The sequence below is a fragment of the Psammomys obesus genome, unplaced genomic scaffold (assembly GCF_907164565.1).
Source record: "Psammomys obesus unplaced genomic scaffold, mPsaObe1.curated_primary_1811, whole genome shotgun sequence".
Lineage (NCBI taxonomy): Eukaryota > Metazoa > Chordata > Mammalia > Rodentia > Muridae > Psammomys > Psammomys obesus.
The window spans coordinates 10305815-10328169 of NW_026596166.1; the positions used below are offsets into that span (position 1 = coordinate 10305815).

General features: G+C 45.2%; 1 protein-coding gene across 1 annotated transcript in view; it reads right to left on the minus strand.

Moving 5' to 3' along the window:
• Positions 1 to 22355, minus strand: part of Abhd12b (abhydrolase domain containing 12B) — a 28117-nt gene that overhangs the window by 2734 nt on the left and 3028 nt on the right. Inside the window, exons 2-9 of the mRNA XM_055595444.1 lie at positions 20011 to 20138; positions 18553 to 18652; positions 16196 to 16315; positions 13311 to 13341; positions 11107 to 11152; positions 10875 to 11004; positions 10434 to 10471; positions 8427 to 8506 (exon numbers count right to left, since the gene is read on the minus strand). Coding sequence (XP_055451419.1) covers positions 8427 to 8506; positions 10434 to 10471; positions 10875 to 11004; positions 11107 to 11152; positions 13311 to 13341; positions 16196 to 16315; positions 18553 to 18652; positions 20011 to 20138 — 673 coding nt within the window. The remainder of the gene's footprint in view (positions 1 to 8426; positions 8507 to 10433; positions 10472 to 10874; positions 11005 to 11106; positions 11153 to 13310; positions 13342 to 16195; positions 16316 to 18552; positions 18653 to 20010; positions 20139 to 22355) is intronic.

Here is a 22355-nt window from a genome sequence, read left to right on the forward strand (position 1 = left end):
ACAAAAATAACCATTGTTAACACTTGGCTGTATCTTCCTATATGGCTTCGTTTCAAATGCACGTGACAGCCAGGCTCTTACTCCTCCATAAGGGAAGAGTAACATTCAAAATACAACGCAAGCAGATTTAACCAGTTTATTTAGGGAGCAGCGCTCAGATTAGTCCATTCTGGTGAGAGGATCTGATGCTCAGATAATTGGTTTGAGAGGATTTGAACACTCTAAATGGTTGGAAGTGGTTTGTTTTCACAATGCTTTAAAACATTTCTGGTTTGACAATGGCCGCAGGACCCCAATGCACCAGTTGTCGTACACATGCTTAATTTCCCCTCTAATGACAGTCTGTGGCAAGTCGTGTAGGAGCTCAGTCTGCCTGTCATCACATAAATTAGTCCATAAGCCCGAAAAGCTTCTGTTTTAACTGAAAACATGGGGCAGGGGACAGGAGCCCTGCACACCACTGCACCCACCTCCCATCTTCCTGCACCCCCAATCTAATCTTTGCCCTCCATCTCCATTGTCTCCAGCCCATGCCACTCTCTACCTTTGGCCGGACGCAGCTCCTTGCTCCCTCCCTCCTCTCCCATAAGTCAGATCCTAGCCCTGGTTCCCTTAACACCCTCCAAGGATGCTTGAATTAAGCCAAACATAGCCCCTTGGCCTTTGGAGCCCTGCAGACGTGGGTGGCTGCCTCTGTTCCCAGCCTTTTGTCGCTTGCTGGCTGACTTCATCAAAACAGCATCCTTACTTTTGCCTTTCTCGCAGCCATGGACCTCTGGATTTTTGCCTCAGTAGGTCTCAGCTGACTTCACACTTTGTTTCCTTTTACATTTTTTTTCTAATTTTTGAGACTATAACTTAATTAAAAACATTTCTAGTTTCCCTTTTCTCCCCCTCCCAAACTCTCCTATAAATCCACCCCTTCCATTCTTCTTCAAATTCATCGCTACTTTTTTTCACTAATCGTTGTTCCATGCCTATATGTATATGTATATGTATACATATACATGTACAAATATATACTATTTATATGTTCCTAAATATAATCTGTTTGGTCTGTATGCTACTAGTATGTATGTTTTCAGGACAATTTTGTGGAAGTTTTTTGTAGCCAGCTATGAAGTATTTATTACTTTCAACATTCCCCATGATATGGTGTTACCCCTTTCTTTTATTGGGTCCTGTCTTCTATTTCTTCTGCAAGGATATAATTTCATCACTGGTCTGGGGTGGGGGTGTGGTGTGCAAGACATTTCTCGTTTCTGCTGTTACTCTCAAGATCTAGAAGGCCTCCTGGTATGTAATAGATGTTCAATAAATATTTGCTAATGGTGGGATGGATCTTTTTGTGCCAATGTCCCTGGGTGGACCTTAAACAGTTCATCATTTTTCCTCAGCGGACCTGATTTTCAAGGTTTCATTCCTAGAATGGATTTTCACAAAGGAAAGATTGGCGGAGTCTCACACGGTTCTCCTGCTTTGAGGGGAAGGTGGAAGGACCCAGCGTGGTGAGCGGGACATTGCAAAGGGACAGAAATGGGCACAAAATAGGCCAGCCAACCCCAGCAAACTTCACAGTTTTTGGGTTTTTTTTTTAGATGAAAACTCACAGTCATGTCAGGCTGGTTTTGAACTCTTGATCTTCCTGCCTCAGCTTTCTGAATAGCTTATAGTACAGGTACAAGAGTGGCACACTGTTTAAAAAACAAACAGATTTAACATCTATGTAGAGTGTTATATGTATATGTATACATGTATGTGTGTGTGCATGCGTGTGTGCATGCCCACACAAGCACACAGTCATGTGCCATGTGAACATGGAGTTCAGAGGGCAGTGTGTAAAAACTGGTTGTCTCCTTCAGCCATGCGGGTTCTGGGGATCGCATTCCTCAAGCTCGACAGCAGGTGCTTTAACCCAGTGAACCATCTCCCCTAGCTTCCCAATTTTTAAAAAAGAAAAAGAAAATCATTAACCTGCCGATAACCTGCCTCCTGAAGTGTGCCACTAGTGAATGGTGACTTCCTATGTGTTACAATTATTTTAAATGTTTGTTGTTTTTTCTGATCTTTTAGAAGGGGATTCACAACTCCATAGGGAGTTTAGTTTGCCAACTGGCACAGGGCAGGGAGGCCTGCCCCAGGAAGAAGGCACACTCTGGGTGCGGACCGCTGCTTTGCCGGCTCAGGGTCTGTCTGGCCTGCACATCCTCCAGCTCTCGGGGGATGGGCCACCTTCAGGAGTGTGCTGGCTCCTACCGCTGCCTCTCCTCCTTCTCCTCCCTCTGCTTCCCACGCTGAGGGCTGAGGGCGAGGTTACTAGGTTTGCTTTCTCTTCTTTGTCTCCTAACCCCACCCCTCCCTCCTGGAATCGGGACTCATGGAAAAAAATCAATAAGAGAAACCCTTCAGCGATTCATCTCGGGTTCTAAAGAGGGAAGAAGAAAGCAGACCCAAGCCAGCCTCCTCCCAGCTTTCCTCACTCCCTACCAGTGGAGGTGGCTTCTTGACACTAAGAGGTCATATGGTTCTGCCCAGACCAGACCACAGAGGCAGGCTCTTAGTTGATCTTCCTGCCTTCCCGTTTCTTTCATGTTCTTTTTAGTCCACTCTGAAACAGAATGAGTGGGGACAGGAACAGGTATTGTTTGGGATCCTGGCAGCTAGGTACTTCCCAGGCTGTGTCTTATTTGGATTTGTTTGTTTTGTTTGTTTTGTTTTGTTTGTTTTTTGTAGAATCCTGTGCATTGGGCATTGTCAACCACATTATTTTTTTTTTTCCTAGTGGGATACTCAGAGGTAAGAACAGCTTAGGTGATGCCAGGGCCCGGTGGAGGGGAGGAGGGTGGAGCCATACAGGACTAATGGCAGAGGCTAGGTTTGAACCCTAATATGTCTGAACCCATTGTCCATGCTCATCACTTACACCATCTGAGCTTACAAGATGGACCAACTCTCTGAGGTCACTTCTGGCTTCCATCATGTCCTCTCTGTCCAAGCAGAGCATGAGGTGGAAGACCTGTGGTCCTGTCCACGTCCACCTGTGTCACGACTCGTGTGTCTTACTCAGCAGTAACGATCAGGGTCTTACCTCATGTTGATATGGTACCTCAGCGCTGGCCTACTGAGTGTGTATTACGCAAGCACAACTGTAGTTGCTTTCTGTCTGTCTGTCTGTCTGTCACAGCAAATCTGAATAATCTTTTCTTATCCTAGTTTATAGATGAAGCCACTAGAGCATTAAAGAAAAACAAACAAACAAACAGCTGTTGAGTGATAATTCAGAAATTTAAACCTGGGCAGGCAGACGTGAGAGCCAGGGTTCTTAAAGACTGGGAAATACCTGGGAGAGTAAACTTCTAAGCTGTGGAGCACCTATCACATCAGAAGGCTCCTCGTCTGCAATTTTAAACCGTACCAACGTGCAAAAGTCACACCCACTGAGCATAAAACATAAGCACTTTGAATGCCGATCTTTCCTCCATGGTCTCTGTTTCAGCTCCTGCTTCCAGGTTCCTGCCTTGAGTTCCTGCCCTGACTTCCCTCAGTGGAGGAGTACAAGCATGGACAAAATAAGCCCTTTCCTCCCTGAGCTGCTTTTGGCCATGGTATTTTATGACAGCCATAGAGACCCCAGCTAAGACAGCAGCCTACACCTAGATCATGATAGAGTTGAGGAAGGAGTCAATGACACACCTAATAATAATTTCCCAAAACTAATAGGGGTTACAAAAAAATACTACTACTTCTCCTATATGGTCAAAAAGAAATCATGGTGATATTATAAGAGATTTTAACTAAATGATAATTAAGTGTACAACAATTTAAATATTTATTTATTGCATATACATAGTATCTATATGTGTGTGTGCACGCACATGCGTGTGCTTTCATGCCACGGGGCAAATGTGGACATCAGAGGATAACTTGTGAGCGTAGGTTCTCTCCATCTCTTCCAGGGATTAATTTAGGTCACCAGACATAGCCGGTTTAAGGAGACTGTCTTCCACAGTCTCATATATTTAAATGTTTGATCCCCCCCCCCATGGTGGAATTGTTTGGGAAGGATTAGGAGGGGTGGTCTTATTGAAAGAGCTTTGTCACTGGGGACAGGTTTTGAGGCTTCGAAAGACCCACGCCATTCCCACTGTGCTCTCTGCCTCCTGCCTGTGATGGGGATGCGAGCTCTCGGCAGCTGCTCCATCTACCTGCCACATAACTTCACTTCACCATCATAACCCTAACCTTCTGAAGCTGTAAGCCCAGGCAAACTCTTTTTTTTTTTTTAATAAGTTGCCTTGGTCATATTTTTATTCACAATAAAAAAGTAAATAGTACATCAGGCTTGGCAGTGAATGTCCTTACACACTGGGCCACCTCGCCAACTCTTGAACTAGCTGACGATGAAAACAAATTTCAAAAGTTGTGGGATTCAGAAGTATGGCTTAGGTAGACTATACACTGATGCATAAATTAGAAAATAGTCACCCAAGTAAATTATTAGATGATGCTGGGCATCGTGGTGTACACCCTTAATCCAGCATGCAGGAGGTAGAGGCTGGCCGGACCTCTGTGAGATGGAGACCAGCTTGGTTGACAGAGAACATGCCAGGACAGGACAGCCAGGCATGCCCAGAGAAACCTTGTCTCAAAAAATAAAATAAAATAAAATAAAATAAAATAAAATAAAATAAAATAAAATAAAATAAAATAAAATAAAATAAGTAGTACTATCTCAAGAAATTTTCAAATAAATATGAAAAAAAATACAAGAAAAATAATGATATACTTGCTCTGACCCAAAGTGCTGGGAAGAGACCAGCAAGGGAAGATAAAGGTAAAGATGGAAATTAAGGGAACAGAAGGCATTCGGTCAGATGATAGAAAACTTGACAAAATCGACTGCCTTTTGCTACGCTTGTAGGCTGCCTCTGACTCACAGATGCTTCCTCTTGTCTTGGGAGACAGAGGCCATGGTTTCTGTCCTTCCTCCATTCTCTACCACGGAGGACAGCAGAAACAACATGTCTTAAAGCCTAGCATCCCTGGGGCTCGCTTGGAGCTTGACTCTTCCTGCGGCCTGCTCTTCCCTTTTCCTTTTCCTGCTGTCCCATTCACTTGCGGGGCCTTCCTCAGTGTGCTCCCACAGTCAGGCACACACAAAGTCCCTGCCTTGGGCTAGCTTCTCAGATAGCGTGTTAGAGGGCTAAAACTGAAGAAACCTAAACGATACAGAAGCAAGCAAGCATAAATGTGAAAGTAAACAAAAGGCAGTAGAATGCTCAGGTATCATCAGAATTAGAAAGGTATCAGCTTCCCCAAACAGAACAATAGATCCAATGAAATCCCAATCAACATTCCAGAATCTGTTCTTGGCAAGAGCATTCCAAAATATGTATATATGAAAATATACAAAGGGTTAAGAATAGCCAAGGCAGCTGAGCGTGGTAGCACACACCTGTAATCCCAGCACTCAGGGAAGCAAAGGTAGGCAGATGAGTTAGAGGTCACCCTGGTCTTACAAAGTGAGTTCAGGACAGCCAAGGCTACACAGAGAAACCCTCTCTTGAAAAACAGAAACATAAAACAAACAAACAAACAAACAAGAATAGCCAAGTCAACAGGCAGCAGTGGTGGCAGATGCCTTTAATCCCAGCGTTGGGAGGCAGAGGCAGGTGGATCTCTCTAAGTTTGAGGCCAGCCTGGTCTACAAAGTGAGTTCCAGGACAGCCAGGGCTACACAGAAAAACCCTATCTTGGAAAAAAAGAGGGGGGAGGAGCAGGGGAGAAAAACCACGGCAAAACTTGAGAAATGGCTCAAAGAGCACTTGTTGCTCTTGCAAAAGGACCCAGGTTCGGTTCCTTGCGTCCTCATGGCGGCTCACAACAACCCGTAACTCCAGCGACCCTGGCGCCCTCTTCTGCCCTCCTTAGGTACAGCATGCATGTGGTTTACAGACATGCAGGCAAAGCATCCATAAACATGAAATAAAAATTAAAAAGGAAAAAAAAAGTAAATTAAGAATACCGCAGGCAATGTCAACCACGGAGAAAAAAGAGGAATGTGTAGAGCAAAGCATGAAGATATGTCATATACTAGAGTGATTAAAATGCTGTGACAGTCACAAGAGAGTGGACAATGAGGAGAAATGAGACTCTACCAACTGTGCCAATGTACACACACCCCAGTAGATGTAGACACTGGCACTGCTGCAGAAGGAGCAAGTTCATTTTCTAAGGGGTCCTGGGCCCGTGGATGCCTCTCCTCACACAAGCATCCAGACCTGTGAGTTCTGGCTTTGAACATAAAAGATCAAACGGTTTCTAGAAAAACACCTGCATAAACTTGGGTAAGCAGATTTTTTTAAAAAAATACGAAACACAAAATCACGAACTTCAAAAATAAAACTGGCGAAGTGTTCCACATTAAGTATAGGAACAGTGCGTCACAGCGACAAGCCAGTGACAGAGGGAAGGGGCCGGGCAAAGTTCTGTAATCCATCTGCAACACAATTTGCTAATGACTCATGCTAGCATCTACGAAGAAGGTCCACGAGTAAAATACAGCTCAATTCAAAAGTGGGAGAAAGATGTGAACACGTTCGTAAGAGATGATATCCAAATGGCTGATAAACACACAGCAATGCCTAATCTTGTTACTTGCCAGAAAAATGCAAACACCAGGGCAAGCCTGGGATACAATTACGATTCTCACACGCTTGGTGAAGTAGGCTGGTAAAATCCCTTTTGAAAAACACAGAGCAGTGTGAGGGCCACAGCAGGATCTTACAAGCAGTAATTCAGGCCTCGGGCCCACCCAGTGACAGGTTTGCACATCAGCAGACCACAGTAGAAAGCTGGACAGAATGACTCAGCGGGTAAGGGCGCTGGCTGCCCTTCCAGTTTCCGAGTCTCAGCACCCACATGGCAGCTCACAGCCATTTGTGACCCCAGTTCCAGGGAATCAAACGCCTTCTTCTGACCTCTGCAGGTTCTGCGTGCACATGGTACATAGACATGTACAAGCAGAACATGTCTCTTGTTCTTGTCATATACTCACACAGACGAAGAAAAAATAGAATACAAGTATAAGAACACACACTGAGGGACATAGCTTGGTGGCAGAGCATTTGCCTACCACGCCTGAGACTGTAAGTTCAAGTCCCAATGCACAGAGAGAGAGAGAGAGAGAATATACACAATAACAATGTTCTGAATCACCTCAAACCGAGCGATGTGAATGTCTATAAGTAATAGGATGGACCTATTGATAGTGGAATGTGCCTTATAACTGAATACCATATAACAATGGAAATGACCAAGCTACAGTGTTACACATCCAGAATAAAACCGCCTAAGTGGAATGTTGGGTGAGAAAAATAACTAGAATGTAACCTGTGTAATTATACTTTTATACGGAGAAGCTCAAAGAAAACTACCTTTTAGAGACGCACATACAGATAGCACCACTGCAAATAAAGACATGGCTGTGGCGGCCTTCCCGTGAAACCACTTCAGCAAGCTTCAGGGTATTCTGCTGTGGCCTGTGGTACCAAACATTTCAGAAATAAGCAGATGAAAACATCCCTACGATGCCTTACAGCGTGGAAAAGTTTACAACGTGTGCCTGCATCTCCTCTAAAACCGCTGCCTTTTCCTCAAACTCCTCTGCCAAGCCCTCACTTGCTCACACTCCGTCTGAGTGTGTGACTATAAACAATTGAAAATTGGGCCTGGACTAAGAGTGTAAAATCAGGGTCATGGTCAGGTGCAGTGGCTCGTGCTGTAATCCCAGAAATCCGGAAGCTTCAGACAAGAGGACTGATGCTGGTTCGAAGCCAGACTGTGTTACAAGTGTGCCCTCAGGTGCAGTCGAACTAAAAACTATCCCAAAACAGTAAGATTAATAGGACTAATAACAGTACTAGCAATAGGATAATGTGCACAGAAGATTTTTTTGGACCCATATTTATATTTTACTTTCCTGAGAAGACTGTTGTCTGTATCTGAAGTACCATGTAAGAGCATTTTCTCTAGAATCTTCTTTATGATAAAGTAATGTAAGAGACGGCTGGCATTCATAGAGCCGAAACGTACAAACTCTTATTTGCAATTTAAAATGAGGAATTACCATTGTAAAGCTACATCCAGTGAGTTTAACAATTATAAAACTGTGTGCTCACTTCAGTGACACATGAGCTAAAAAAATACAAAATATATACAGTTAATTTGGGGGAGAAAATCTTTCACTTAGTCAGCACCTCGGTCTGTTAAGACACTTGAGCCTTCAGTAGTCAACTGGCCAAGGCTAGAACACCTCTGGAACACATGGAGCTCATTAAAAGAACGGAGCCGTACTCATAAACGCCTGGGTTTGGCAACAGCCTGCGCAGCACATCTACCCAGGGCGGGTGGGATGGGAGCCTCACCTTTAGCAGAGGATAGTTGATACTCGCCACCCACATGTTGGTGAATGGAGCTTGTAAGACAATGGCATCAACTGGGCATCCTAGAAAATAAAAACAGCTTTTTAAAAATGAGTAACTCCCCTCCCCAAATACCAAAGTACCACCCTCCCTCGATAAGGGGTCCTCAGGGTCTTGTAGATAAACTGACTGCATCAAAACCATTTGTGTAGTATTTTAATATATACACCCTATAGCCCCACACTGTACCTGGGGGACAGTCTTGGGGTAGGGATAAGAACGTGTGTGTGTGTGTGTGTGTGTGTGTGTGTGTGTGTGTGTGTATCTGCACAAACATCCACCCATACATGCTCACGTGTGTGCACATATATATACAAGCATGGAGGCCAGAGGTCAACCTCACATGTTCATCAGGAAGCATTCACCTTGTCTTTTGAGACCCAAGAATATACACACACACGCAGACAGAGGTATGCACAGAGACATGCACACACATACATACACCCACCACACACGCACATACACGATTACTACATGTTCAGGGTATGACAAGGAGGAGGGGAGACTCCAGACCATTTCTCTGAGTTTTGGCTGTGACCTCGAAGGACTTCATTTTAGGAAAAACAGTGCGTTAGCTACAAAGCAGCTCCGATAAAGGCCGAGTCCAGCTTCAAAACAACTTAACATCTGATTGATGTCTTTATCCATGGTGACTTTATCCCCACCCAAAAGGCCTAGAAGGAGAAAAGTAGAGTATTCCTGGAAGAAGAGAGCATCACCCCAAGTTCTCAACCTATCACTTTCCATAAGCGATTGCTATCGCTTAATAAAAAATAACTAGGTCTATGAAGAGACCAGGCTGTGGTCTCAGTGGTGGTGCAATTGCCTACCATGGGTGAGGCACTGGGTTTGCCGCCCTGGCACACGCCTTTAATCCCAGCACTCAGGAGGCAGAGGCAGGCAGAGCTCTGTGAGTTCAAGGCCAGCCTGCTCTACAAAGCAAGTTCCTGGACAGCCAGGGCTACACAGAGAAACCTTGTCTCAAAAACAAAACAAAACAAGCAAGCAAACAAAAACCCTCAAGTCCAATGACATTTTTACTGGATTCTGAGAGAAAAACAACAAGTTAGGCAAACTGTTAAGTCTCCACAGTTGCCAGAAGTCAGGGGTGGCGAAGAGGAAGAAGAGAGAAACATGGAATTAGACACCACTTAGACAGCTTCACTGTCCCCTAGAGGAAGGAGAACTGTTAAAGTGTTAGGGTAAACACACAGGATATTTATCCTCAGGCATAGAGATAGACAGACAACAGACAGACAAACACAGAAACACAGAGACACACGCAGAGAGAAAGCTTACATGTTTTTCAGTCAAAGTAGACAAACAGCAGTTAGGATCAGTGAGCAACTGCCAAACGAAACAAAACCACAAGCAATTGGTCTTGGGATTTTTTTAAATTTTATTTTCATAGCGGTATTGGCGTGTTTTTTTTTCTTCTATACATGGAGTAAACAATTTTTTTAACAAATGGTCTGCTCCTAAAAAGAGGGATTCTAAATTCATAACGCCAGCTAGAAAAGCAAGAAAGTAAGCTGACTCTGATACACTCTACACAAGCTCTGTGACAATCACTGACATGAAAATTATGGGCTCCAGAGGGCAGTGTTTTTACGTGGTTTAGAAAAAGGACTCTTTGAGACTAAGACTTGCTGTATAGCTCAGGCTACCTCAATCTCAAGATCTTTCTGCCTCAGCCTCCTCAGCAGTGGGATTATAGGTGTGTTCTCCCAATACCAAGTAATTTTTAGTTCTTTTCTTACTGTTTATTCTTAATTTCACAGCCCAGAAGAGCAGCAGTCACACTGCTAAAACTCCTTCAAAATCGGGGCGCCTGGAACAGGGGAGGGGACTCTGTGGTCAGTGTGTTCACCAAGTTTCTAGGACCTTCTGACTTTATGTTTCTCTACCTCAAGCCAAACAAACACCTTCCATTTTAGAAGTTTCCATTACCTTTCGCCTCTAACACCCTGGCAGCATTTGTTGCGACTCTGTAAAACAATGACAGTGAGCATGAGTAACAGTGGACACCGTGGTCTCCACAACCCAGGACCAGCGACGAATGAAAAGCTCTGGACTCTCCCTAGAAAATCCAGACGGACACGTAATCGTGCCCAGGCATCAAGGGATGCCACAGAGCCTAATTTAAGTATCTGATTCTTTAACGCTCTCACAAATTATTCCAGGATAGACGCCAGTGTCAACAGTGATGCAGGGAGTTTAAGGGACTTGCTACTGTGTTACAAGCAGGCATGCTGACGGGGCAGGCTCTCTGACCATTGCTGGGGTGAGAGAGAGAACAAAGAACGGAGGTCTCCCAGTTTGGCTTCCCTTCCACTGTTGGCTGTGCCTTTCCAAGGACCCACCAAAGATATCTCTTCAGCTCCCACTTACCCTGTACCCAGAGAATGGCCCCAGAGGCACACAGGAGTTCTACCACTTCTTGCCTTGGTCCATTCATAGACACAAACAGCGTCTGTGGTTAGTCCCTCCTCTGTGGGCGTCCCCGTGGAGTCCCCAAACCCTGGCAGGAACAAGAGGCGAAGACAGTATCACGCCCTCCAAACCGAGTCGTCCAAAGCCTTCTGCGCCCGACACATCCCGGTGCTCGGCTCTCAACACCTACCTCTGTAGTCCACGGACAAGACGTGGAAGCCGCCCTCGCTCAGCACCTACACACCAAAGGAGCAGTTAGAGAAGGCTCCTCTCTGACACATCCATGTCCCTGGGTGTAGTGGGAGGGTGTGTTCTGAGCGGCTGGGCTACATACAGCTCGCTGGTAAGGCTCATGCCGAGGTTTGAACCCCAGGATCACAAAGATTCTGGGGTTTTTTTGTGTGTGTTTTTGTTTGTTTGTTTTTTAATCTAGAGATGAAAGTCTGTGGGAAAGATGGAAACCAGCCCGGGTCGCTTACATCCGGGCTCTGCCACTAACAAGCTGTACAACCTTAGCCTGCTAGTTAGACATTAAGTTATGTAAATGTTATTCGGGGTTCCTGGAGGGTTACATGGGTATTGGGCTTATTTATGCGCCCGATTCCGTGTCACAGTTTCATTTGAGCAGTTTCTAGAGCCGGAGGTGTGGCTCAGGGGTCAAGCGCTTGCCTAGCATGCTCAAGGCCCTGGGCTTCATCCCTGAGACCTCACACTCTCTGAAAGAATGAATGAATTCCTCCGAGAATGAAACACTACACAGAGTTGTGGGGAGAGGCAGTCTTATAATGGGGAGGTGTTTATCTTGATTATGATCAGATAAAAGATATTTTTCAACGAAAAAAAGAAATAGAGATCACCACACAAATATATGAAATCGTTGCCTAATGTTGTCAAGTAGGTAAAAAAAAAAAAGAAAGAATATGTAAACTTATTTAAACAAGTTAAAACACAATATACAAAGAATAGATTTTTTTTTCCCTCCACGTTGTCTTTTTTTTAAGATTTATTTATTTATTATGTATACAATGTTCTGCCTGCATGTGTGCCTACACATCAGAAGAGGGTGTCAGATCTCATTATAGATGGCTGGGAGCCACCAGGTGGTTGCTGGGACTTGAACTCACAACCTCTGGAAGAACAGCCAGTGTTCTTAGCGGCCGAGCCATTCCCCCAGCCCCAGAAGAGATCTTCTTAAAGATGTATTTTTGTAGACAAAGAAACTGAAGTGAAGAGTCATAGTAACTAGTTAGAAGTTGTTCACAGAGCTAGTTATGAGCAGAGCCAAGAATCCCTCCCAAGCCTGCCTGGGCCTGCCTGCCTCTATGTCCTGTGGCTTCTTACTGCCCAGATGTGCGTGGCTAAGGCTCACCAGAAATCTTCAACTTTCAGATCAAACTACAAGAAAGAAAGAAACTGGAACTTTCAGGTTGAGCCAGGTCACATTACCTCCAGGAAGCTGGGACACACACAGTAGCAGCAGGGAAGCGGAGGAGGAATGGCCCGGAGTAGCTACCCCACAAACACAGTAACAACTCTCACCCTCCTCGGAAAATAAACAACATGAGAAAAAAAAATAGGTACCCTAAGTTTTCTGCAGCTATACTTTTTTTTTAACGTAAATCCAAGGAAAAAAGTGAAACTTTATTAAAACATCAGTGGAAGAGTTACAAGTTATTTTTTAACAAATTGAGAAAGGTAGATAGCCTCTAAATTAGTAATTGCAACCACTATGTGAAAACATGGAAAATAAAGCTATGTGTGTGATGCTCGCCTAAATGCAGGATGTGGGAGGCAAAGGCAAGCCGGAGCCCAAGGTCAGCCTGGTCTATATAGCAAATTCCAGGCCAGACAGGGTTACCAAATGAGACCCCATTTCAAATATAAATAAATAAATAAATAAATAAATAAATAAATAAATAAATAAATAAATGGGAAAACAAGATAATGAAAAATGTTTATAAAACAAGGTTAAAGTATGGAATATAGATTTATATATACGTACAACTATAGTATCAAAGATTTTATATGAAAGAGAAAAAAGACCAGTGGAGAATGAATACAAATAAAAGTACTAGATTAGGGAAGTGGCAGGGGGAAGGGGGAAAAGGAGAGAGACAGAGTCAGAGAGACAGAGAAAATAAAGGAAGGAAAAAATGATTTAATAAATATAGATTTTTGTTTTAAATCAATCACCTGTCCAGACAGGCTCTAAAAATTGTGGAAATGAGGTCAAATTCATAAGAGTTTTGAGGCCCAGAGTTATTCCATGTGTTTCTCTCTCTCTCTCTCTCTCTCTCTCTCTCCCCCTCTCCCTCTCCTCCGCCCTCTCTTTCTCCCTCTTCCTCCCCCACCTCTCTCTCCCAGACAGATCTCTCTGTGGCCTCTCAGACATACCTTTGCCAGCTTAATTCTGTGACGAGCTGCCCTGTAGAGGAGAAAGACGGAGGGGAAAAAGTAAAAGAATTAGGACGTAGTATGGCAAATTCAATAAAAGTCACTCTCGGGCTTGATCTGATCCTGCTCATACTTTCTCCCTTTTCTTTCCTATTTTAGATTTTTGTTTGTTCTGTTGTCATTATTGCTGTTTGAGACATGGTTTCACTGTGCAGCCCTGGCTGGCCTCAAGCTCTCAGAGATCTGTCTACCTCTGCCTCCCAAGTGCTGGTATTAAAGGCATGCACCATCATACCTGGCCTAACATTTGTCGTTCTCTCTCTCTTCCTTTCTTCCTTCCTTCCTTCCTTCCTTCCTTCCTCCTTCCATCTTTCTTTCCTTCCTTTCTCTCTCTCTCCCTCTCTCTTTCTCTCATTAGTTAAGAGAAATAAATAACCAGGAGAAAAAGAAATGCTTCTAAGTGGCAAGGCCAGCTTGCCGATGTCACGGCAGATGACTGAGCCCCACCCCTTGCCTTTCCAGGGCTTCCCAACATGAGCATTTTTGAAGTGCCTCAACCCATCTCCTCCAGGGTCTGTGCCACAGAGCTTACCTCTAGGTGTTTTCTTGTAAGCTAAAGGAGAGCTTGGAAAGAGCGACTTCGGAACCGGAGGTTGAGATGAGGTCACCTACACTCAATTAGGGTTTCCTGAACCCCACTATCTCTGTCACAAAGTACAAGAAGAAATGAAAGACAGAGAGTTGCCTTTGCAACTACAAACACTCCCCCCAAAATGACAGCATCTACCCTCACCTTAACAATAGAAGACAGAGACTTAACCCAAAGGCAGAAAATCCCTTAAAGCAAACAAACAAACACCTTAGGCCTTAGAAACAAAATCGCTCAATGTTAGTGATCCATGGAACGCTGGAACATCTAGTTAAAGCTGTAAACCCATTTCCTGGAAACAAAAATGGAACCACACTTCAAATTTTATGTACGACTTTGCTGGATTCCCCCATCGATCTGAAGCCTAAGCACACTGATTTTGGTGCATTGACAAGATCCCTTGCTACTTCCTGTTTGAGGAACGGTGCTGAGTCTTCAGTACTGTGAGCTCATCGGTGACAGGAAGCTTGGACTTCAGGGTGGAGTCTGAGGAGGGCGTGGGCCATCAGTTTGGGTCAACTGAGGACAATTTCAGGTTCACACAGAGGTACGGGCATGGCAGTGTGGTCTACTGATCCTTTAAATAGACCTACTGTAACACTGTCCAACTTCATAAATCAGAGCGACGTTAAACAAGGCTGACCATGTTTGGTTTCACCGAAAAATCTCAGGGAATGTGATTCTAAAACAGACAGAGCGATGCCTGAGAAAGCCATCACCTGACAGAAAATGACAGACAAGAGGCACAGGCGAGCTAGCCAAAGGGCAGGTTCCTGACCCTGTCACTTGGTTTGAAGTGTGCCAGCCCCTCCTCCCAGGCGTGTGAGGGAGACTGTGGGTTTACCCTATACGGCCCCTCCCCTAGGCAGAGTAGTCCTGCTGTCCCCAACTGATAGTCATCTGGGCCAGGGAAGGCTTTGACAACACATCAAAGGACAACAGGCTTCAGGGAGGCCAGCTCTGTGACAATGCCAGGCAGGGACCACAGACACTGGACTGAGGCATGACTATGTTAGAGTGGAATTTATCAGCGTCCCCAGTTTCGTTGGTCAGAGTTCCAGGTGGCTTCTCCCAGACATCAGGATTCTGGTGAATGGGATTCATGTTAACTAAGGACTCTCCACTGTCAGTTTCTAGAAGAGCCCATCAATGTGGAAATTGCTCTTTGTTTGCTCTTTAATGCATTCCTAAACGTTTTCCAGTCATTCATGGGTTTGTCGATCCATGCAGTATTCGGAGACTGTTTGGAACTTGCAGTCGTTACAATAGGAATGCATGTGGCACAGAGAGCCATGCATATATCCAGAGGAATGCAGGGAAAGCTTTTACAGGCCACGTGAGGAGGACTGCAGGAAGCCATTTGGAAACAATTATTCCTAGCTACAAGGACTAAAAGTAAGAGCTGCTCCAGTCTGAGGCTGTGGGGAGAGTGGCTGGGCAGATATTCCTCGCACAAGAATCTGAGGTCCCAGTGCCGTTTGTGCAAAGCCACGGTGCTGGCAAGTCCTCTGTGATGGCTCTTCCTGTCAAGCGCACACGGGAGACCCCTCTCCTCCTTCCAGGACTAGTTCTAGTCCTGTCTTAGTTTTAAAAAAAAAAATTAATTCCATTTTGATGTAAGCCATCATCTTGAATAATCTTGAGGAGTAAAGAACCCAGTGGCTTCACTGGAATGGAGATATCCATTTTGGAAGAATTACTATTCCCTCCCTTTCAGAAATAGTTCCACGTCATTCTACACTCAGACTGCTTGTTTAAAGAGAGTGTGTTTGCAGAATACCTTCACATTCCAACAACAGAATAGAAATAGATGAGGCATGTCTGCAGTCGAAAACTCCCTTCACTCTCCCATGGCTTAGGAATGTTCTTAATCTCTCAAAGAGATAGATAGATGGATAGATAGATAGATAGATAGATAGATAGATAGATAGATGATTGATAGATGGATGGATGGATGGATGGACGGACACATAGATAGATAGATGGATAGACGGACACATAGATAGATAGATAGATAGATAGATAGATAGATAGATAGATAGATAGATAATAGATAGATGGATGGATGGACAGACACATAGATAGATAGATAGATAGATAGATAGATAGATAGATAGATAGATAGATGGATGGACAGACAGACACATAGATAGATAGATAGATAGATAGATAGATAGATAGATAGATAGACAGACACACAGACAGACAGACATATACTCCAAGCAGAGGTGCTGACCTGTGCTGTGCACTGCCATGAAGATAAACAATAATCGGGTTCCCATCGTGAAGAGCAGCTTCGTACCAGCAGCGACTCTTCCCCTTGGCCTCGTCTCCCCGGCAGCTGGGAACTGTGTGCCTGAAGAACGAGGAGAGGTTTCACAGAGCTGCCGAAGCAGAAACTCACTTCCCGTCCATATTTTTATGAGAGATATTATGTATCAAAAATAGCAGTTGTGTGTACGCATACTTTACAGGCACTTTTAAAAGTTTTCATGTGAGAAACACACACATGCATATTCTAAGAGCACAAAACATCCAAGGAAAATTGCTATCCTATCCCACCGCACCACCCAGGGTGTTAACTGTTACAGCTTTGACTTTACTCACTTCTGTTTCTGTTAAGAAATTTCCAAGATTGCAGTTCTTCAGTGCAGGCCACTGAGATAACAGCAGCAGCAGCAGCAGCAAAGGTTGAAACAAGCAAAAGATAATCGATATTTACCCGGAACTTAAGCATAAACCCGAGTTAATATCTTCCCCCCTCTCGGTAACCCATGTATTATTAAGACACTCATACATTTCAATAGCTGCTTATGTTTTGATGCTCAGAGTTCAGCATATGAACACGTGTGCATTTAAACGCACAATTAAAGGTGTTCAACATGATGTGGCATAATGGCTAACACACCTGGGAAGAGGAAACCTGAGCTGAGGGATGGGCTCCCTCAGATTGGCCTGTGGGCATGCCTGTGCTCTGTTTTCTCTGTTGCTAGCTGGTGGAGAGAAAGGCCCAGCCCACTGTGGGAAGCGCCCCCAGGCACCTGGGTCTGGACTGAGGAAGAAAGGCAGCTGAATGTAAGCCTAGGAACAAGCCAGTTAGCAGCCGTCCTCAGCTTCTGCTTCAGTTTCTGCCCCAGCTTCCTTCCCTCTTTCCTCAACCATGAAAGATGAGATAAACCCTTTCTTATCACAACATAAAGCAACTAGGAGAGCACTCTAGCCACCATTAGGTGATGGTTACTTCAGAGCCTAAATCAGGCAGTTAACGGTAAGCCTGTAACATACTTCAGGAGCCTTCCTAGATTACACACACAGGTTTCTTCTCCACAGACAGGCCTCTTCGCTTTAATTTCTTAGCTACCCAGCTCTGAAGTCAGTGCTCAGGGAAAGCCATGCAGGCTGACTAAAGAGACCAGGTGGCCTCGAGATTATAAACACCTGTCTTTGAGTTCCTGCCTCAGGAGAGCACTCCAGCAATACAAGCGCTGCATTGTATCATTTCACAGGGTTCATGCAGGCCAACGGCTGACAAGCTTCAATCCTCTCAGTCCCCAGGGCCTCCGGAAACACAGATGTCCCTGTCTCCTGGGTGAGCTGACTATGGACATAGCTACTGCCCCAGGCCCATGTGGCCAACCAAAGTCTTAGCCAGACCATCCCTGAGGATGAGGAAAAAGTTATATGCACTGTTCCAGAACATGGTCCAGTTGGAACTTCAGACTGACAGAGATGAACTAGACAACAGAACATTAGTGGCAACTAAGAGCAAGGAGTCAAAAGAAAGACCCCAAGGGACGGGGTCTTCCCAAAGGGAAGACCTCAACAGAAAAAAAAAAAAAAAAAAAAAAATAGAAGGCACATGACCTCCTTTGACCTTGGTTAAATATTTTCCAGATTAATTAGGCTATTGATGAACCCACCACTGGGGTCTGTCCACTCCTGGAAGCTGTAGTCTCATTAGGAAGGCAAAAGCAAGGAAATAATCACAAAACATGTATTCCATTATGATGGGAAGAAGCATTGGGCCCAGGTGGCCACAGCACATTTATCTAAAGAGGAAGGTAAAGAGCAAGGGAAAGGAAGTTTTCCTGAAAATGACCGGTCAAAATGAGACCCAAAACATGAGGTGTGGCTAGCTGGGCAAAAGGAGAAAGAAGTGCAAGTCCTGGCTGACGTTGGTCACGGAGCTAGTGTATCTGGAAAAGTGGAGGGGTGACAGCAAGGGTGGATGGAGGAAGGCAGAAGTGGGTGGGGCCGTTTGTAAGACCTCATACTCCGAAGCAAAAATACCTGTCAAGTAAAATGGAGGAGGGGAGCTGTCACAATAAAAGGAAAGGTGTATGGAGCAGCTTCTAGAAGCTTCCACAGCCAGTCAGGCTCCCAGGTAGGCAGCATAACACCACCCCTCTCAGCTCTTCTAGCAGAAAGTTCTGCACTTGTGCTGTCTGTCTTTCTCTCTCTCTTCTCCTCTTTCTACAGTTGATGAAGGTGAGAAGGATCAGGGGGCTGTGACGATGGGTCAGCGGGTAAAGCATTTACTTGCCACGGAAGCTTAAGAGCCAGGGTTGGGAAGGTATCGGTCAGCTCACTCACCAGACGCCGAGCAACACACCAGGCTCAGGCCGGAGGTACAAGTTCACAGTGTGGTTGATCTGTGACTCAGGTTTCTTTAAATCCACAAGGGGAGTTTTATCTGTGAAGCAGAAATCAGGATCAGCCCTCAGCATCGGCTCCATAGCTGTTCATGACATTTTTTTTTAAACTTCATTTTTGCAAGCCAGCGGTTCTCAGCCTTCCTAACACTGTGACCCTTTAATAAATATAGTTTCCTCGTGTTGTGGTGATTCCAACCATCAAGTTATTTCGTTGCTACTTCATAACTTTAATTTGCTACTGTTGTGAATCATAATGCGAATATCTGTGTCTTCCAGTGGTCTTAGGTGACCCCTGTGAAAGGGTCATTCGACCCCCAAAGGGCTCACAACCAAGCTGCAAGCTAAGCAAGAAAGCGCTCATGCACTCCTCATCCTTTCTGGAGCTAAAAGTAGAAGAAAGAAGGTGAGTAGAATCAGGCAAAAATAAACCACAGGGAACAGCATTATCACTAGCTATAGAGCAAAACAAAGCCACATACAATAGAGGGCATGACACTGAGAGCTAGGCCTTCAGTGTTCTAGAGGGAAAGAAATCAGCCTCTCTGTCTCTCCTTATGTCTGTGTGTGTGTGTGTGTGTGTGTCTCTCTCTCTCCTCTTCCTTCTATAACTGATGCAGGTAAGAAGGAGGATCAGAGGGCTGGGGTGATGGTCCAACAGATAAAGCATTTGCTTGCCACACAGGCGTAAGAACAAGAGTTAGGATCCACCACACATAAAAGGCCAGGAGGACATGGTGGTCAGCCTGAAATCTCAGCAACAGGGAGGAAAAGCACTGTGTTTTCAGGGTAAACTACTGAGACTAGCATGATCGGGAACGCCTCTTCAGCAAGGGAAGAATGATGGAGAATACCCAATGTCAGCACACATATACACACAAATGCTCACATTCACATAGACACATAGGCATACACACACATACACATACATGCCCACACACTCATATATACACATACATGCACATACAAACATACAGGCACACACGTACATGTGCACACAAACCTCACACATCACAGGGACAAAAACAGACATACATACACACGTTCTCTCTTTATAGTAGTTTGGATGGATTTGTGCTAACCTCCAAAGTTAATACAGTAGGTTTCTGACCATGTGAGTCTAGCCAGGGTTTTGCTTGTGCTGTGACTGTGAGAGAAGTGAGTTTTTGTTTGTTTGTTTGTTTGTTCGTTTGTTTGTTGAGAGGATTTTTCTCTGTGTAGCCTTGGCTGCCCTGGACTCGCTTTGTAGACCAGGCTGTCCTCGAACTCACAGAGATCCACCTGCCTCTGCCTCCCTGAGTGCTGGGATTACGGGGGGGTGCCGCTGTGCCCGGCTAAGGAGTGAGTTCTTTCTTTGGGAGAATTTCTGTAGGGATATTTATGGACAGTACATACTTACAAAAATTAAAATAGATCAGCATATTCATCAGAGGAGGGAAAATGTGTTCCTTGAAAGATTTACTCGTGAAGCTTCGGTATTCGGCAGCTATTTTTCTTCCAAGAGCCGAGCAGGAGCGTGGAAAAAATCTGCAAAATATTGAGGAATAGGCTTTTCAAGATCAGCCCCCCAAGTTTTGTCTTGTTTTCTCTCTCTCTCTCTCTCTCTCTCTCTCTCTCTCTCTCTCTCTTAAGATTCAAATGCAGCCTGGTAGTGATAATGAGCTCCTTTAATCCTAGCACTCGGGAGGCAGAGGCAGACCTCATCTACAGAGCAAGTTCCAGGATGCCCAGGACTAACTCTGGCATGTAAAAAAAATCCTTCACATAGCTGCATGTAACCATGTAAAGTGGCATTGGAGTGGGCAGCCCGGTAAGGAAGCGCATCAGACAGAGCCCCTGCTGGTCTCTCCAAGAGCCAAGTACAGCTGGCGCAGGGCAGAAGCTCTGACCATGCATCCAGGTGAGCAGCCCCTCAGAGGCCTGGATGGAACCCCAAAGTCAAACACAAGCAGCTTCAGACAGCTTAGCCAATGCCTCAAGTGGTGCCCCAGCTCAGAACCCCGTTAGCTCTGAGTGAGCAGCCATCAGAACCACGCTCTTCTGACTGGGTCTCAGAAAGCAACCTATGGAAGAAGACTCCACCTTTATGAGGACAAGGAGCCATGAGCAGCAGGGACAGGAAAGAACCTCAAGGGGTTCTTTCAGAGAGCTGAAACCAGGACAAGGTGCGATTGGATCACACGCATCTTCCTCCTCCTCCTCTTTCTCTTCCTTCTTTTTGGATACCTTGTATGTGTGTGTGTGGTGTGTGTGTTGCCAGCATGCATGTTTTCTTCTTAAATTTTTACTTGTTTATTATGTAGAGTATGTTCTGTCTGCACATACACCTGAGCACCAGATCTCATCATACATGGTTGTGAGCCGCCATGTGGTTGCTGGGAATTGAGGGACCTCCGGAAAAACAGCCAGTGCTCTTAACCTCGGAGCCATCCCTCCAGCCTTTTTCTTCAGTTTTTCAAGACAGGGTTTCTCTGTGTGGCCCTGGCTGTCCTGGAACTCGATTTGTAGACGAGGCTGGCCTTGAACTTAGATGCCCACCTGTCTCTGCCTCCTGAGTGCTGGGATTAAAGGTGTTCCTCACCCATGACCCGCCTGCCTCTTTTACTGTTCTCTGCAACACAGCTCCTGGCGATAAACGCCATGGCAGCCCGATCGATGACTGCTCGCTAAGGCCATCTATGTCGAGAGCCACTTTTTTCATGAAGTTCAAGATTGTGTCCTACTTTTGAGACGTATGTCCCTCATTATGCACATCCTTTCCCTGAGGTAACTGGTCAGCACTAACTGCGTGATGTTATGTTCTTAGAGGCTGCCATGATCCCTCTGCTTCACCAGAGGGATCGGGTGGTAACGGCTCTCATCTTGCTTTGCATATGAGGAGTGCCAAAAGCCGAGACTCCTTCCTTCCCAAGATTACAAACCAATGAATGCACCACTGTCCCCCAGTCTACCTGACCCCAGGATTTTGCCATGCTTTCCACCAAGCTGTCATGGACCTGCTGAGTTCTACATGCAAGCAAAGAGGACCGCCACAAAGAGGACCCCAGGAACAATGCTGGCCTCCACCAAAACTCTGCTCCCAGAGAATGGTATTTCAGACTCCCTTCCCCTCACCCTGTCCCAGGGTCTCTTCTTATCCCTTGTCCTGCCCCTGTATTTACAGGAGCCTTCGGTTATGGAAGTGGACAAATGTCTAAACAGTTCTCCCTCAAGTGCAGATGACTTAAAAATAAAAGCCCTTATCTATATCTAAGGCTTGAAGAGAGAGAGAGGATGAATCATGGATTTTGGACACTTCTGCCAATAGTGGAAAAGCTGTGCAAGTTCGGAGCAACGGGTAGCTCTTCAAATGTATAACACGCGGGCAACTGCCTACCCACAGAAGCATCGGGAAAGGCATGAAGAGGATTGTTACATAACACTCTAACGCAGTCCCCAGGAAGGCAGGAGGAAGGGCAGGGCATTGTTCTGGTTTTAGAGATGAAAATCACAATGCTGGGGCTCTGCTTTGAGCCACAGATCAAGGCAACTGGGGCAGACGGTCCAGGAGCCTGTGAGGGGAGGGTTCCTCCTGCTAACTGTCTCCGCATCCCAGCCCTGCCTTCCAGGCTCCCCCTAAGTTATCTTTTGAAGGCACGGTAGTCTCCTGCTAAGTTCCCTTTTGAAGGTCTGTCTGCTGGGGGAGCAGAGGCACTGGAAGGAAATATGTCTCTTTCTTTTCCTTTCTCTTCTTTTTTTTTAAGT